Consider the following 17,136-nt stretch of genomic DNA (forward strand, 5'->3'; position numbering starts at 1 on the left):
GAGACCCCGGAACAGGTTGCTCAGGGAAGTTGTAGAAGCTTCATCCCTGGAAATGTTCAAAGGCAGGCTGGATGGGGCTTGGAGCAACCTGGTCTAGTGGGAGGTGTCCCTGCCCATGCAGGGGGGTTGGAACTAGATGATCTTCAAGGTCCCTTCCAACCCAAAACAGTCTATGATTCTATGAAAAAAAAGCCCAAAGTCCATCAAAATGAGGAAGACTTTCTGCTGTGAAGCAAAACCTGCCCTCTACCTTCATCCAGCTTGTCTCAGCCCAGTGAGATGGCTGCTCAAAAGGGAAGAGATGCTCATTGATAAAGCTACCTTTTACTGTGCAGGTTTATAACCATCAGTATATAAATAAAGCAAAGCACTACTCTTTTAGTCAGCATTCACTACCCAGCATCTCAGAGAGAAGTAAGTAACTTTTTAGAAAGAAAAGCAGATAAATTCTTTTCCCTGGGGTTAACATTTAAACATTTTTACCAATCATTGAGTACTTGTTTTTATTTATACAGAATAGTCACAATTCATAAGCACCTTCAATGCTTTCCCATGAAAGTTCATTTTCTGTGTTGATCTGCTAAGGAAAAAAAACAGAGGTTAAGAAGCTTTCCCAAAGGCATCAGTTAGTCACAGTGGATGGAGAATTCATTAATCCTGTTTCTTGCTAAACTGAAATTATCTTCCCTCTTATATTAGACTGAAGTTTCTGAACTGTAGTTAATGCTACCAGGTGTTAGGTAAGCTTAGATTTTATTGCTTCTCAGCCTCTTTCAAGCTATAAATCAATTTATAGGTGACTACTGTCTGATGGCTGCCACATTACAGAGACACAGGGCAAACAGGAGGGAGAGAAAATATAGATACTTTTTTCCTCTCTCTTTTTTTCTTGCTTTGCTGTCTAGGCACAATCCTTCCTTTGAACCAACCACACAGACCACAGTAGATGGTCACTGAGCAAAACTGCTGTCTGCTGAGTTAGTAGTTCAATGAACCTGTTTAACTTCTCATTGCAGAGGTGGAGGAGTTTGCTCATGGTCACACAGCTCAGCTCAGGGGGCAGGAAAACTTCAATTTAAATAGCCATGTATGAAAATAATTGGATCTTTATGACTAATCCATTTAATTTGTTGTTAGGAAAGACTGGATGCATATACACAATCATCACTGGGCAGCAGATTCCTAAAATTTGCTAACTTGGTCACCAAGATTGATTGTGTCTTGAGTAAACCATTGGTACATTTAACCTAGGAGAAGCTGAGAAAATAAGTGAGAGCTGCATTTGGAGTCAGGTCTGGACCATGACAATACAGGAGCACAGAGTCTAATAGATAAATACATTGTAGGCAAATCTTCAAGTCTTTAAAAAATTATTTCCCTTAAATGCATATTCTGGTAAAACTATCCAATAACATGACAACACTGACAAGAAATAATTTTCCTCACAGACAAAAAAAATATCAATAAACACAAAAGAAAAGCATCCTGTGTAACAGATTGACAAATACCTTGTGACACAGAAAAATTATAATCACACAGGTGAACTGCAAAACCCAACTCAGGTGTTAATTTCCTACCATTTAGTCCTCAGGACAAAATACTGTTTCACTCTTCAGAAGAAATGCAAATCACTGCTGAATTCAACAGTTGGGAATAAAAACACTCCCCTCATACCCTCACATCTCTCAGAAGGCAAAAAAGACAACTAGTTCCAAGCCCTGTGATTTTTAGAAACTCAAGTTGGGACATCAGGCTGTCATCCTGCTGCAATTTTATGTAAATGTTCCTGAAATCAAGGGGATTGCCTTCATAAAGATGTTGTTGGTGTTGTGACCTGATTTTCAAAGAGAGTGAGCACCCAGACCTCCCTTTGGCTTCACAAACAGCTGTAGATGTTCATCATGTCAGACATTCATGCCATTAGGCTTTCAGCATTCTAATATTTAAGATCATTTAGACAGATTTACCCAGAGGAAATTACTGTAGCTATTAATTCATGTTCATTTCCTCACACGTAGAGGGAACACGAAAGTCAAGTCATTTTTGCTGCTGACGATACAAGTCGTGCATTCAAAGATCAAGTACTGCATGGTCTTGTTGGCCCAAGCCCTTCATGCCTTGTCAGCTCCCTGTCCTCACTGGAAGACCACCAGTTAATGGATCTAACCTTTACATCAGGGAAAAAAATAACACATCAGCACGTCACAGATAAGTTACACTGAAGTCACGTTATGTCCTTTTTCTCCTTCACTTATTTTTATAGTCATTACATCTATTCTCCTTCACCATTTCTTTACTCAGTTTCACAGAAAGTACAGTTATTCAAGCAAGCAAAAGGCAGTTAAAAAGAGCAAAGTTGCAGCTGTTCACAAAGCTCACTATTCTCTGAAGTTCAGCTCCCACGTGTGCCAGATTCAAAATGTCACTGACCATCCCCTGGAGACACCTTGACAACCTCTCCCAGCTCAACAGTCCAAGACAACTGCAGTTGTAATAACTTTTTTATTTCCAAGGTCACATAAAGAAAGAGGAAAATCACTTGGTGTCAAAAAATATATATATATCTGTGTCTGAAACAACTGAAAACAAACAAAAAAAATTACTATTTCACTGTTGTTTTATGTATTTCCTGCAAATACATAAGCAACTGTCATGAAATACTGGCAGGTAATATGGAGGTGTCAAAAGAGAACCAGAGCTCTACATGACAGAATTCCATGAGCATGTGCAAGAGCTACACAATTTCAGATGGATTCCTGTTTCCAGGAAAGTACCTGAGACAATGCAGTAGAAAAAACAAACAAATCTGAACTGGAGAAAGGGAAGAAGTGAAAGATTAAGGGATTACAGAAGTCAAAACAAGAAACTGCTAGTAAATTGCTTTTCCACAACACTTAGGCTCGTATGAATATCCCAAATGGGTTAAAATGGGAAATCTCCTGCAAGGACAACTTTGACAGTTAGTTTCTATAGATTTGACAGTAGAAATACCAAAGTGAAATATATTATTTCTTATTTATAAGTGAGTTTCACCTGGAACAAGTAAAGTTCAAGTACAAATTCTCAGGCCACATACAGTGTGCTGCTTCTGGCAGTACCAGCTGGGTCTCAGAGTCATGAAATGGAAACCCACTCATCACAGGCTCTGGCATCTGCCTGACAATGTGACAAATGACAGAAGTTGGAGGCACTGGTCATAGCAAGCAAAGGTTTGATGCCACAACCAGCTGTAGGGTGGATGTAGAACAAGTTCAGTCACTCCTGATGGTTGTGTTTAGTTTTCTCTGGAGAATATTTCTCTTTTTCCCTTCAAAATACCAGCCCCTGTTCTGTAAAGCACCAATGAGGATGCCAACCAAATAGATTTTAAAAACTGATCACAATATTTACTGAGGCATCCTCCCAAGGCTCTTCCTAGGATACCTGTGGATGCAATTTATTCAGCAGTGTGTTGTATGAGTGAATCCTTGGAGCCAGCACAAAGTTCTGGTGTGTTTTTGAGTGTAATGATTCACAGCAACAGTTTCAAATGCAACATTAGGTCCTAAATTCATCTACTATTCATAGAAAGAGCTGGTAAAGGGATGGCAGAAGCATAAAAGAAGTCATAATTCCCAGAGGGCTTCTTGAAAGTGATTTTCAAGACAAGGAACACATTATTATCTTCTAGATTTCTCAGCTCTTACAACTCTTTTCTGCTATCCTTATCCCCTAATTCCAGAGGAAACACAGCACAGCAAATGATCCACTCAGGTAGTCTAATATTTTTGTACATACATGCACTGAATTGTCTGTGGGTTGCTGTGAAGACCAGGAAATTTTTGCCATATTTCAGCCAAATTGTATTATTGTTCACTTCTTCAAAAATTAAAATGAAATCCAAACTCATCAAGACAAGGGTCTCACCTTTGTACAGTTCTAAATGGAAATGAAATTTTACTAAGATAAATTATGGTATGCAAAACACTGACTCTAGGTATTAATTTTGAGGGGGAAAAAGTCATAGAGGAGGCTGGAAGGACAGAGATAAAACTAAGGGTATGATGGGGACTGCTACAACTCTTATAGTGAAGATTTTATATATATATATAAATGGGGCTATATAAGCATATTTACAGAAGAACAAAATACAACTGAAGTGGCCCCTTCCTGTTTCTGTGACAGTGCTAAAGAGTGAGTTACAACTATAAGAACTTCATTTAAAAAACCAATAAACAGCTGTTTGGTCCTAACTTTCTCAAAACTTTTTCAATGATGACAGAAATACATTTTGGAAACTTTTAGATATACTTTGATTTTTTTTTAGGTACTCTGACAGCATAATCCAGGATGTTTTAACCATCTTGCTGACAGGCATAAAGCTTATAAAAACAAATAACAAAAAAAAAAAAAAGCAGAAAAAACTTCAGAATCCTGTGTCTTAGGCCAATTTATTAGATGAGAGGCCTTGAGCAGGATCTCTTCTTGGATCCTATCTGATAGGAGACAACAAGGTAGGCTGTCAGGGACTGCATTCTCTGCACTCCTCTTCATTATTGCTTGGTAGGGATGAGTGAGGGGTGGTCCTCAGAGTCCTGGGCTGTGCTACCAGAAATGCATTTGCTTTACTCAACAGGGAATAAATCTAAGCTGTGTCCAAAATACCCAACTGGACTGTGATCTTGCTCATACAGTATTTTCAGATGTTGAAAGTAAAAATATTATGAGTTAATTGAGAATTCTTTTCAGTGTGTGTTTTTCTAAGTAGACTCTGGTGAAAACAGTATTTCTGAGTGAGAAAAGATGGGTTTTCCTTAGTTAAAAGGGGGTGAAAATTGTATTCTTCATTTGATGGAAAACATTATTCCTTCATAAAACCATTTTTCCATGAAGACACTTTTAGCCCCAGACTTTTCATTCTAAAACTTTGATGGAAAATGCCAATATTAATTAGTACGTAAATGCCAATTAGTATTTAAACTGACTTGTAACTACTAGGATGTCAGAGACAAGGGAAATCATTAGAGTCTTTGTTTCAGGGATAGGGAAGAGCCTGGAGCTGAGCGTAGTTTTTTATTTTCTATCACAGATTGCTGCAATGATAGGAAACACATCCCTCCAGTCAGAAGGCTATCTGAGGACAAACTGATCCTCCCCTAACTTAGAGGACATCATCATCCTCAGCTAATTTAGAGCAACCTAACATTTATAGCCTCCCATGGGGATTGATTTACATAAGAGAAATCCTTTGAGTCAATGGTGCAGCCAATTCCTTGTCATTTTTTTGTTTGCCTGTTTTACCAAAAATCCTTTCTTTTTTGACTCAGAAGGCAGCTTGCTCTGAAGCAGCACACGTTTCATGTGATCACCAATTCCTCCACTTCTGACTCTTCCCTAATTCAAAATTCTTACCTCTTCCCATTTCATTCAAAGACAATACATTCATGCCAACTTCAGGGAGGACAGGAGTCAACCTGTGCTTCAGGAAACAGAGCAATCTCAGTTGGAAGAAGATTTCCAGGCACCAAAAGCCTTCCAGAAGAACTGGCAACTGGAAAATTACCTATTATCAAACTATGTCTACACTTCACAGCAACTTACTGAATTTTCCAATCTGAGAGGTCCATTTGGGTCCAACATCTTCTTACAGAGAAAACATGCACAAAAGATAGGCAGGCCCCAATGTTTTGTAAGCCATTCCAGTATTCCTTGAAAAACAAAAGCAAACACACACAACCAATACTTTAAACCTTCCTTTTTTTTTTTCCACTCACACACAATGGCAGTGACATGTAAATTCATTTGAGCCAGTTTATACCATCACTGAGCATTTTCAGAACACAATTTCACATTGCTGAAAATCCCATTGTCCTGCAAATAAGACAGACTGAATCAGTGGTGGAAGTGAGACCTGGGAAACTCCAGCCTTTGAAAAATATTTCAGAAATAAGACGGACTGAATCAGTGGTGGAAGCTGGGAAACTCCAGCCTTTGAAAAATATTTCACATTGAGTTTCCAGCTTGATTAGGAGCTATGAATGAAAAACATACTGCATTAACATGCAGAACCTCCTGTTTGGCAATACTGGTTAATTTACAACATTTGCAATCTGCTTAAAATGCCATTGCATGAAATTATACTGATAATTTTTTTCACTGAGACATTTGCCAAAACTAAAGAGGCTCCTGCTTGACTTCACAGATTTGTTCTGAAAGCAGAAAGGAAGCAGGAAAGAGGGAAACAATGTAGTTTCACTCTAATGCTTGCTCCTGCTATAAAACATACATAAACCTTTTGCAATCTCATACAGTTTTTATTGCTCTCAAAAAATAAAAATCATTCCATTTTACATATCTCCCATACTAGAACTGACAATGGATGGAGCAGACTGGCTTCATTCTCTTTAGGAATGCACTTGGTCACCTGAGAAAACCCAGCTAAGGAAGAACATGGTCCTGACTTGGGGATGGGATCTTTTCATGTTGCTTTGCTTGAAATCAATTCTTTATTTGGCATGTAACAAATCATAGAATCACAGAATGCTTTGAGTTGGAAGGGACCTTAAAAGATCATCTAGTTCCAACCGCTCTGTATAGGCAGGGACACCTCCCACTAGACCAGGTTGCTCCAAGCCCCATCCAACCTGCCTTTGAACATTTCCAGGGATGAGACTTCTACAGCTTCCTTGGCCAACCTGTGCCAGTGTCTTGCCAAATCTCATTAGCCACGTCATTGCTGGGAGTTCTTAATCTTCTAACCACCTTGCTATCCTCTCAGTCCTCTGAATTTCACCCATGGTCATGTGCTATTTACAGAAACTGTCATTTTTCCCTTGCAACTTCAATAGCTCAGTTAAATTTTGGGGTGCCTCAGCCCCCTGCTTGACCTACTATAGCAAGATAGCCAAGGGGAATGCTAGAGAGACAGCTTCCCTGGAGGGCAGAGATGAACACAAGCCCCATATCTGGACCTCCCTGGTTACTTGTAAGCACAGGACTGGAGAAACACCAGCCAGAGTGGCTCTACAGCGTCCCAGCTCTACTCTCCAGGGACCAAGGAGACACAAGTGGATCAGTACAATGCAGAGCAACCCATGGTACCTAAAAATGCACGCATTTTATAAACTGCTGTGAACTTTTAAACTAAACCACTGTTGCTCTGTCATTCTGTCTGCTTAATATTTGGGTACTTTATTATTTGCTGATGGGGCAGGGAAAATGGGACTTGATTTTCCCAGCACTCACTGGTGCGAAGGCAGGAGGGTGGCCAGATGTGTGGTCACCAGCAAATTGTGCTAATGCACAAGTTCTTCTCTGCCAATGTCACAAAATGCAGAGGTAAATCCCCCACCCCCCAAAGAGATTTTGGGGGATATAAAAATCATTCTATTTTACATATCTCCCATACTAGAACTGACAATGGATGGAGCAGACTGGCTTCATTCTCTTTAGGAATGCACTTGGTCACCTGAGAAAACCCAGCTAAGGAAGAACATGGTCCTGACTTGGGGATGGGATCTTTTCATGTTGCTTTGCTTGAAATCAATTCTTTATTTGGCATGTAACAAATCATAGAATCACAGAATGCTTTGAGTTGGAAGGGACCTTAAAAGATCATCTAGTTCCAACCGCTCTGTATAGGCAGGGACACCTCCCACTAGACCAGGTTGCTCCAAGCCCCATCCAACCTGCCTTTGAACATTTCCAGGGATGAGACTTCTACAGCTTCCTTGGCCAACCTGTGCCAGTGTCTTGCCAAATCTCATTAGCCACGTCATTGCTGGGAGTTCTTAATCTTCTAACCACCTTGCTATCCTCTCAGTCCTCTGAATTTCACCCATGGTCATGTGCTATTTACAGAAACTGTCATTTTTCCCTTGCAACTTCAATAGCTCAGTTAAATTTTGGGGTGCCTCAGCCCCCTGCTTGACCTACTATAGCAAGATAGCCAAGGGGAATGCTAGAGAGACAGCTTCCCTGGAGGGCAGAGATGAACACAAGCCCCATATCTGGACCTCCCTGGTTACTGGTAAGCACAGGACTGGAGAAACACCAGCCAGAGTGGCTCTACAGCGTCCCAGCTCTACTCTCCAGGGACCAAGGAGACACAAGTGGATCAGTACAATGCAGAGCAACCCATGGTACCTAAAAATGCATGCATTTTATAAACTGCTGTGAACTTTTAATCTAAACCACTGTTGCTCTGTCATTCTGTCTGCTTAATATTTCGGTACTTTATTATTTGCTGATGGGGCAGGGAAAATGGGACTTGATTTTCCCAGCACTCACTGGTGCGAAGGCAGGAGGGTGGCCAGATGTGTGGTCACCAGCAAATTGTGCTAATGCACAAGTTCTTCTCTGCCAATGTCACAAAATGCAGAGGTAAATCCCCCACCCCCCAAAGAGATTTTGGGGGATTGCAGAAAACCTACTGCTGAAGAGAAGGGCTGTTCAGGGAAGGAAAACAAGCACCTGCCTGAAGAGAGGATGGGAAATTCAGATGGCACTGGCAGGAATTAATCCAAGCGTGACTAATGAAATGACAGGTGATTTCCAGTGCTATTTCACCTTCTGAATCCACACATTTCTCTTTAACAGCTCATCCAAGCTAAAACTACAGCCTTTTCCCTAACTGAGGAGCAAAAATTGGCTGTCACGCTCATCAGGTTTTTCCCTCCCTCTGCACAAAATCTGACATTGTGGTAGCAAGACATGTATTTGTCCCAGGCCTGTAAAACTGAGAGACAAAAAGCAATTGAATCATGGAGGGAAACTGAGGCAGGCATACTGAGAGATGGAGCATCCTGCTACAATACGACAAGGAGCAGACTGATGGCTGGCAAAAACAAAATGAAGCCCCAAAGCAGCTACTGGAATCAGAAGATGCTGTGAGTCCTCACCCCAGCACTAGCTTTTTCTTACCTGCAGTGGGTTGAAATTCTCTGGCAGATTCTCTGTAGGGCCCTGATCTTCTTTCTTCCATTTTCCCCTTCCATCTTGGCATGCATCAGCTACCTTCTTGCATGATGTTAGGAATTCCTTCCCCCCAAGGGTTGCTGGGCCCTGGAACAGGCTGCCCAGGGCACTGGTGGAGGCACCATCCCTGGGGGCATTTAAAAGACATGTATACGTGGCACCTGGGGACATGGTTTAGTGGTGGACTTGGCAGTGTCAGGTGAACAGTTGGATTCCATGATCATAAAGGTCTTTTCCAACCAAAATGCTGCTATGAATTATGACCTTAAAGGCAAACGAGATACTGCAGACTTACCAACCTGCAAACTTACCAACCATATCTGTGTAATTTACCAATCTGCTCTAAGTTCAGTTATCCATCAAGGGAATTTTATTTCTAACTAGGTATCAAACTGTGTCATGAGCACAGCTGAAAAGCAGTGCTTCAGTAAGAATTTCCTGAATATTTAATAATAAGAGTCATGCCATTACCATTAAGCACTGCAACAAGCTGCCTTCAGAAGCAACAGGACCAAGAAACCAGCACAACCATTTAATTGAGCAGCTTTTACAGCCAAATGGTTCACAGAAAACAATACATGTCATAAAAGTTACACCTGAAGCCCAGGAAAATCTATCCTGAAGATTCTCACTTGTTTTCAAATTAAGACAGGCTGGCCACACTCACATCATTCTTGAGTGTGATTTGCAGAAAGATCTGAGCAAGCAACTTTGCCAATGTTCCTGAAAAAAAAATCATTGAAAAGACAGATGTATGAATATTGTTTAAAAACAAATGGAAAATGGTCCAATGCAAATATCTGAACCATGAATTTCTCTGGTTTTCTCCAATCAAGAAGCAGGCATCACATACAATAGATCAGGCTAAATGCATTCAAATAACAGCTCAAAGTTTAAATATTCATGGCTAGTTATAATATGAATAATCCTCATGTTGAAAAAAAAAAATAATATGGAGGATTCTACTTCACAGCAGTTCTGTAAATTAAAAGAGCAAGAAAATTCACCAGAAAGAAATTATATGCCCTGCTGCAACCATCTCAGTGTCTGAAATTCCAGATTAGTCTGATTTGGTACTTGCAATATAGTGTAACAACTGACTGCCCTTTTCCTTACTTCAGGTTTCTAAGCAAGTAAAATTTCCCTTTTCCCCAATCTCCTCCCCTAGGGTTCACTGCCTTAATTAAAACAAACCTGCAGTATTTTATAGTGTAAGGATCCTTCTATGAAAGTATTAAAAAGTATAGAAGTATACTCCAAGTACCCTATACACAGCTTTTACAGGTTTCCACTCTTTAGGGATTCAAGTTGTACAGTTTAATTGGTGTTAGAAGGCTGGAATTACCATTTAAACAGACACTGCATTCCTGTTAAAACTATATACCATTTAAAGTCTTATCTAAATTTCATCAGCACTGTCTTTGCAGTAAATTATAGTGCTGAGGGAAATGCAATCATATGGTTTCATTGCTAGAAGGCTCAGAATACCTTTTTTCCCATTTATTTTTTTTAGATAGCTGCATTTACTGTTATATACATCAATAAAGTGCTGTGGGTTGTTTTTTTTTCCTTTACAACAAACATTGCAAAAATGAAAGGTTAGGAGCTTTCCTCTCCTGCAAAATTTCTACTTGCTGTCATGAAGAAATTTTTAAGGCAGCCAACGAGAATGTTCTGATTCTTTTGTCCCCATTTCTCAAAATATCAAAATGATGTGATGTGCCTTATTGTCCCAGATTGTCTGTCAGTAGATTGCAGGGCATAACAGCTCATTTTATGGTAACCCAGAAATAAGGAGCTACAGACTCCCCTTCATTGTAATACCCACACTACTGATACCAGCTGGGTCGGAGTACTGAGGCACAGCACAGAGTTGGGGCTGGATTAGCTCTGTAAGAAAATATTTAAAATATTTGCTGCACCTCTGATATTTGTAGTGCCCCAGCAGTGCAAAACATCAACCATCAGCACTGAAGATAAAGTGAATTTATGTGCACTGGCACAGAAGTCTCTAGGATGGCTGTAACAGATTGGATTTCCTCAGGGTCTGACAACAGCCAAAGCCCATGTACAAGTACATCATTATATATTATCTTTGCTCATGACAATGTTCACTGGAGTCACCACTTCTGACTAAAGGTTTTTAATTAGGCTGTAGCCCTTTCACTGTTTCAAGTGTCTGCCTTTTGTACATGACAGCACAGTTTCCAACAACCTGCAGTTACTTAAATGCCATATATATTATATCTATCGATCGATCGATAGATATCATCTCGTATCATACACACAACCTTTCTGAAGTCTCTCCTCCCCCATGACTCAAACACCTTCCCTTCCAGGCTGCCACAAGCCCCCCAGGCAGCTGTGGGAGCCTTCCCTTCAGAAAGCTGCCCAGGCATTAATACGAAACAGAAGATGCCACATTTCGTGTTCAGAACAATTACCAGATCTCATAGCGTTCCCAGAGAATAATAAAACCTCTGTGGTTCTTAGAAAACAAATTTGCTGCCTGTCCAATGGGTGACAGCTCACACAGATACTCGAGCCTACCTGTGACAGCTGCTAAATAGAAACAAGCCATTACCTGGCTGCTCTTTGCCTGTGCTTCCCTCCTAAGACCCTTGCAGGAGCAGAAATCCTGTTCCTAATGATATTGCCAGTGATTCAGTAGTGTATGGAAATGGTTTATTTGCCCATGAATGGAATTATCCTCAGGTGTCAATGATTAGGAAGGCCCTTGTGCTCTCCTGAATATTGCATCCATCTGAAAACTAACAAGAAAAGGCTTCATACTGTCAGGTTAGAGCCCTGGAACTCTTTACAGTGTTAAATAATTAAGGTTCTCCCCTTTCACATCCTCTGAGAGTAGCTGTATGAGGGTATCAGTGAAACCATGAAACTGGAAGAGAGGAGATGGGCATCACTCTGAGGCATCCAGTGCCAGGCAAGAACTGAGCAAAGTTCAGCAATCTGACCCAAAATGAAAGCCTGCTCAGCTAGGCACAGCTCCCCTCTACAAATCACAACTGCAGATGAACACGAAGGCTGGTGACCCAGCATTTTTGACAGCCAAAACTGACTGACACTTAAGGCAGATGTTTCCTCCAGGCATAAGAGCAATAGAAGTAGGACAAAGTCTCAGGCTTTGAGAGAAATCATGATGCAGTTATTTCCTGCAATGCCCTGAATCTGCTGCAAACACCTCCCTCTGCTAAGGTTGTGACACCCGGACAGCATGAGCACAAGTTACATGCTTTAAGGCTTCTGAAGGCAACAAAAACTAAAGTTAAAAAGTATCTTATAATTCTTAAAAGTGTCAGTAAGATCCCTACATCACCCACCCTTTCCAAAAACAAACACATAAACAAGGATCAATAAACTGACTCTTTTTTAGAGCAGATTAAGTCATTCCAAAGTATGTTCCAACCAAATTGCTAACCATGTTTTTAAAGATTTCAAAGGGCCAGTTCATTAGTCCCTGGCTGTGGCTGTATCTCCTATTGTCCTCTCTCCTCCTCGGTATAATTCTAAGTGCATGATCCTTCCATCCAGCTGCAGAGCTTCACAAGTGCTGGCAAGTGACTCTGGAGATCCCTTTCCCATCTGTGCTGAGCATTTTTATGTTCCTGTAGTTGTTCTACTCCCATTTCTTCAAATACTCATCTGAATGCTTAACTTGACTCCTATGAGGAGGCTGCTGAGTTCAATGTTACTCTTTCCAAGGACACAGAAGTGTTTGTGTATCTGTCTGCTCGTATTCCCTGCTTATGTCAAGGGAATATCACTTTTCTCACTGCTTAACTATTGGAAAACTAATTCGCACATGACAGCGAGTTGTTGTGCAGATGCCACAATGATGGTACAAGTGCTGTAGCTACCCTGATTCTCTGCTATTATCAATGTGCCAAGTGAGTCTATCAGAGGTGGTTTCATCCAGTAAAAAGACTGGGAATTAGCTACAGGCAGTGGCTTTATACTGCACCATGATGCACAGGGATGCATCTTCCTTAAAAGTGCCTCTCTACAGCTGTGCTAGACAACAGGGAAGAAGATGCAACTGGGTCTGAATGGCTGCATCTAAAGTCATTGCTGCTTTGATCTGGTTGCCACAACCCAGTATTTTAAAGACCATTCACACACTGAGTGCCAGGTGTGTGTTTCTGCTTCTCATTAGGAAAAAAAAAAACACAAACCCAGCTGCTTTCTGGGAATTTAGCTTTGGGAGCCAAAGTGTTCCAGTTTCAATCTGCATTCTGGGACAGGCAGCACAGAACAATTAATCACTAAAGCTCCCTCTGATGGTCTCACCTTCTTTTGTCTTTGAATAGATAGAAAAAAAAAATGGGTCATCAATACATTGGCAAAAAGGCTGTGATACCCTATCCTTGACGAGATGTTGTACTTGCAGCATATACATGAGACAGAGAAAATCAACTGCCTGCTCAGTGCAAAAGTACATCATCTGAGGGTGGGTACTCTTTGTGTGTACAAGACACAGCCTTGTTTTTGAAGGCAGCTCTGGAATACTTTTTTATAGCAAGATTATTAGCTTTAACCCTGTAAATCCTGGGTGAAACCAAAGAGCTGGGACACATCACACTGAGGTACAGATTAACCCACTGCTCTCTGAAGACACCCACTATCAGTGGGAGCCAGGAGAAATAAGGGGATTTTGGCAATAAAGGTGGGGGCCAAATGCCTGTGACATGGGATGTGCTTACAGGCAAGGAGCTACAGGTAGAGAAGAAGAGCATGTTTATGGAGAAAAAAAAACAACAACAAAACAAAACAGAAAAGCTGGAAAATGGGTGATAAAAAGAGGCAGAACTGGAAGAAAGTTGTCACAAGAAGCCTCACTATCAAGCCCATGGTTTTCATGAAGAGGGTGAGGAGGGACTGTACACAAAGCAAAGAAGGAATAGAGGCAAATAAATGACAATTCAAATCTCTGACTTGGCAGAAATCAGCCACATGCTCCCATGTAGCTTTAACAGCAATTCCAGGTTCCTTGGGGTGGACAGAATAGGCAGAAATAGTAAAATGAAGTCTGTGTTAATTTATCATAGATATAAAGAAATATATATTTTAAAAAAAAAACCAGAAAGGCTCTACAAGCATGATTTGAATAATAAGAATTGCAGGAAATAGTTGGCATGGAACATTTAGCAAATTATACCTAAATTGCAGGCAGTCAGCATGTGTTTATCCACAGAGAGCTGGCCTAACAAATCTCACACGGCCTCAGCAAAGGAGCAGCAATAACAGAAAATATTTTACAGAGAGAGAATCTGTGGGTATAATTACATGGCCAGCAGGAAACACTTCTGATAGAATAATGAGCTGGAAGTTAAACATGAATAGGGGAGCAACCACAGCAAATCCCATTTCAGTCAATGCAGGGTGATGGTAGAAGAGGAATAATAAAGAACAGGAATAAATTTAAAGACATTTTACATTACAGGACAGTAAAGGGTCTTGAATGACAAGGGGAAATGCTGCACTGCTCCCAGGAAAACAGTTGGGAATGTTGGGAGCAACAATCCCAAGAGAAAGAAAAGAAGGGAAGAAAAATAAAATTAAGTTTAGAGCATATGAGGCTGAGTCTTGAATTTCAAGGCTGAAAGGGATTGTGAGGAATTGTTCTGGCTTCATGCTGAATGCAATGCCAAAGAACCTCACCCAGTAATTTCTGGCTGGACAACCACTAGGAAAAATACTTAGTCTGAGTTTAAATACTTCAACCAATTCACTATGTCCACAGGTTAATTGTTCTGATGGTTAATTACTCTCAGTGAATCTTACATGTACTCTGAATTAGTCTGTCTCCAGTTTTCAAACTCCGGCTTTTGTTGCACCTTTGTTTGATTTCAGTGCTCTCTGGAGTCTTCCCCCTGGAGGTTCTACAGGTTTACTCTCAGTTACTTTATAGGCTGAACTTCAGTTTCTCATTATCAATCATTATTTTGAGACTCCAGATCATCCTTGGAATCTTTTTTTCTACTCTTTCCAAATTTCTTGCATTTTCCTCTGAAGTGTGTCCACATAAACTAGACACAATTTACCAGTAAATGCCGAATCAGTGCACAGTGATAGAGCTTATTTTAAAAGCACTGAAATCAAAGCAATTGTAGACATCACTGCATCTTGGTATGGACCAGAAAGTCAGGTCTGAACTGTTAAGAATGACACTGCAATTTGGCTTCTAGTAGAGTTTTTCAGTTTTCCCTGATTTATTTAGCGTTTTTTTACACTAAATCAGAAGAGAATCTGGGGCAACTACACACTTCTGGTGAGAGGAAGGAAAAATAACGGGTAACAGAAGGTTCAAGAGAAGTTAACTGAGACAATAAACCTCAGTAACCCTAGATGATAAGTGAAAGAAAGTTAAACATGCTGCAGAAAAGAGAAGATCAACAAAAAGCCCTCACTGATATATAAAATACCTTTAGGGAATACAAAGAATAAATTCTACTAGACAGGCAATTTAATAGAGGGATATGCAAGCATTATTAATTAATTAGCATCTGTATTAGTTAATGATAATGAAAAGCTCCATATTAATGCTGAGTTATTATGAGGAAAACTAAAAGCAGCAGAGAGCTTGATAATGCAGGAGTTTAACAAAATGACTAGGGAGGGAGCATCTGGGTTGGCAATAACACAGGCATGGCACTGGAGGAGGCAAAGGCACCAGGGTAAAGTTTTGATGTCACACAAGAGTTCTTGGTTTGGAAAGTTCATTTTTGCTCTTCAAAAGAAGTGTAACTCTTCTCCAGTTAACTCAGGTTCAGGACCCTCATCACCTTCTCACTGGTCCTGAGGAAAAACTCCATGTTCCAACTCTAGAGCAGAAAAAAGAACCTCTGAGGAAAATGATGTGTTGGAACAGATTTGCCATGAAATCTCTGTCCTTCAAGGTTCTTAAGACCTGGTTAAACAAAGTCCTGAGTTGGCATGCTGTGCATGGAGAAGGTCCTTCCATGGAGACAGCATTCTGGCCAGGAAGAAATACTTAACAGTGACAGCAGACAGCATAGGACACAAAGGTATTTCTTGGGTTTCCCCTCTTGCCTAACTGAGAAGGTGCCCTTCAGGTTGCACTCCAGGCCACCCTTTTTCATCACACTGTCTCTGGTATGCACAGGCAGCCAATAAACATCCCAGCATGGTTTCATGCAGCAGGAACAGCTCTGGTCAAATCAAACAGAATGAGCAAGAGCTCACCTTGTAAGTTAAGCCCAGCAAACTGAGTCACAATGTATCTCAACTGTGTGACAGCCCAATGATTCTGTGCCTGGGATCTTCTTGCCAATATGGCACCACCAATGCAACCACAACTGAATTTTTTTCTATTGATTCACAGTTGTTAGATAGAAATTGTGTCTTACATGGTCTATTTTTGGCAAGACAGAAGAACAGAGAGCAGGAGCCACATTTCTCTCTACCATCTTATCCCAAAAGGAGAGTCAAGGCCAGAGTTTCGGTTTTTATCCCTGATATTTCAGCAATGAGTTCGAAAAAGAAAAATGGTTTTGTATTTCTGGTACTAGCCCAGGAGAGCAGGATTCTGACAATGAACTCCTGCACAGTTATTTGGCAAAGCCTCTTAAGTTTCCTGTGCTTTGGGGAATGATCTAACTAGTGTCCAGAACTGTCTTTAAAAGATACTCCATTTTCTGAGCAGAGTACCATTTGAACTAATGCTAATTTTTAAATGCTTTGCAATTTAAATACAAACTCACACAATAATCTTAGCAACAATCTGCTTTTTTCAGGGCACAGAAGCCCAGCAGCAGCAATACCCTTGGCCTTGCAATACCTCACTATGATATTTTGCCAGGATAGAACATGGAAAGTCACAATGGAAAGAATCAGAAGAAAATGCCAGGACCACATTGCTCTGATAATAAAATAATGATGAAAATGTTACTGTGGTTGAACTATATGTATATATAGTTTTCTCTTTATTTCTACTTATAATGGAATTCCCTGGCATAGATACAGTTTACTGATAAAATGAGAAGAAAGCTTTTCTCACAGAGAAATTTGATAACTCTTCACAGTAAAATTGCTTGCCTCTGTTAGGAAGCCATCAGCCCAGTTTCATAAAACAGGAAATAAATCCTCATTGAATACACAGTCCATGTTGAATTTTGTCTTTCCTCATGGTACAGTCCTGCT

At 40.4% G+C, this 17,136-nt stretch overlaps 1 protein-coding gene across 1 annotated transcript in view; it reads right to left on the bottom strand.

The window, feature by feature from the left end:
- Positions 1-520: 520 nt before the first annotated feature.
- LOC104397484 (golgin subfamily B member 1-like) overlaps positions 521-17,136 on the bottom strand; it is a 40,195-nt gene continuing 23,579 nt past the window's right edge. The window contains exon 8 of the mRNA XM_010007445.1: positions 521-577. Within this exon, the coding sequence (XP_010005747.1) occupies positions 521-577 (57 nt within the window). The remainder of the gene's footprint in view (positions 578-17,136) is intronic.

The sequence above is a fragment of the Chaetura pelagica genome, unplaced genomic scaffold (genome assembly GCF_000747805.2).
Source record: "Chaetura pelagica isolate M959 unplaced genomic scaffold, ChaPel_1.0 scaffold401, whole genome shotgun sequence".
Classification (NCBI taxonomy): Eukaryota; Metazoa; Chordata; class Aves; order Apodiformes; family Apodidae; genus Chaetura; species Chaetura pelagica.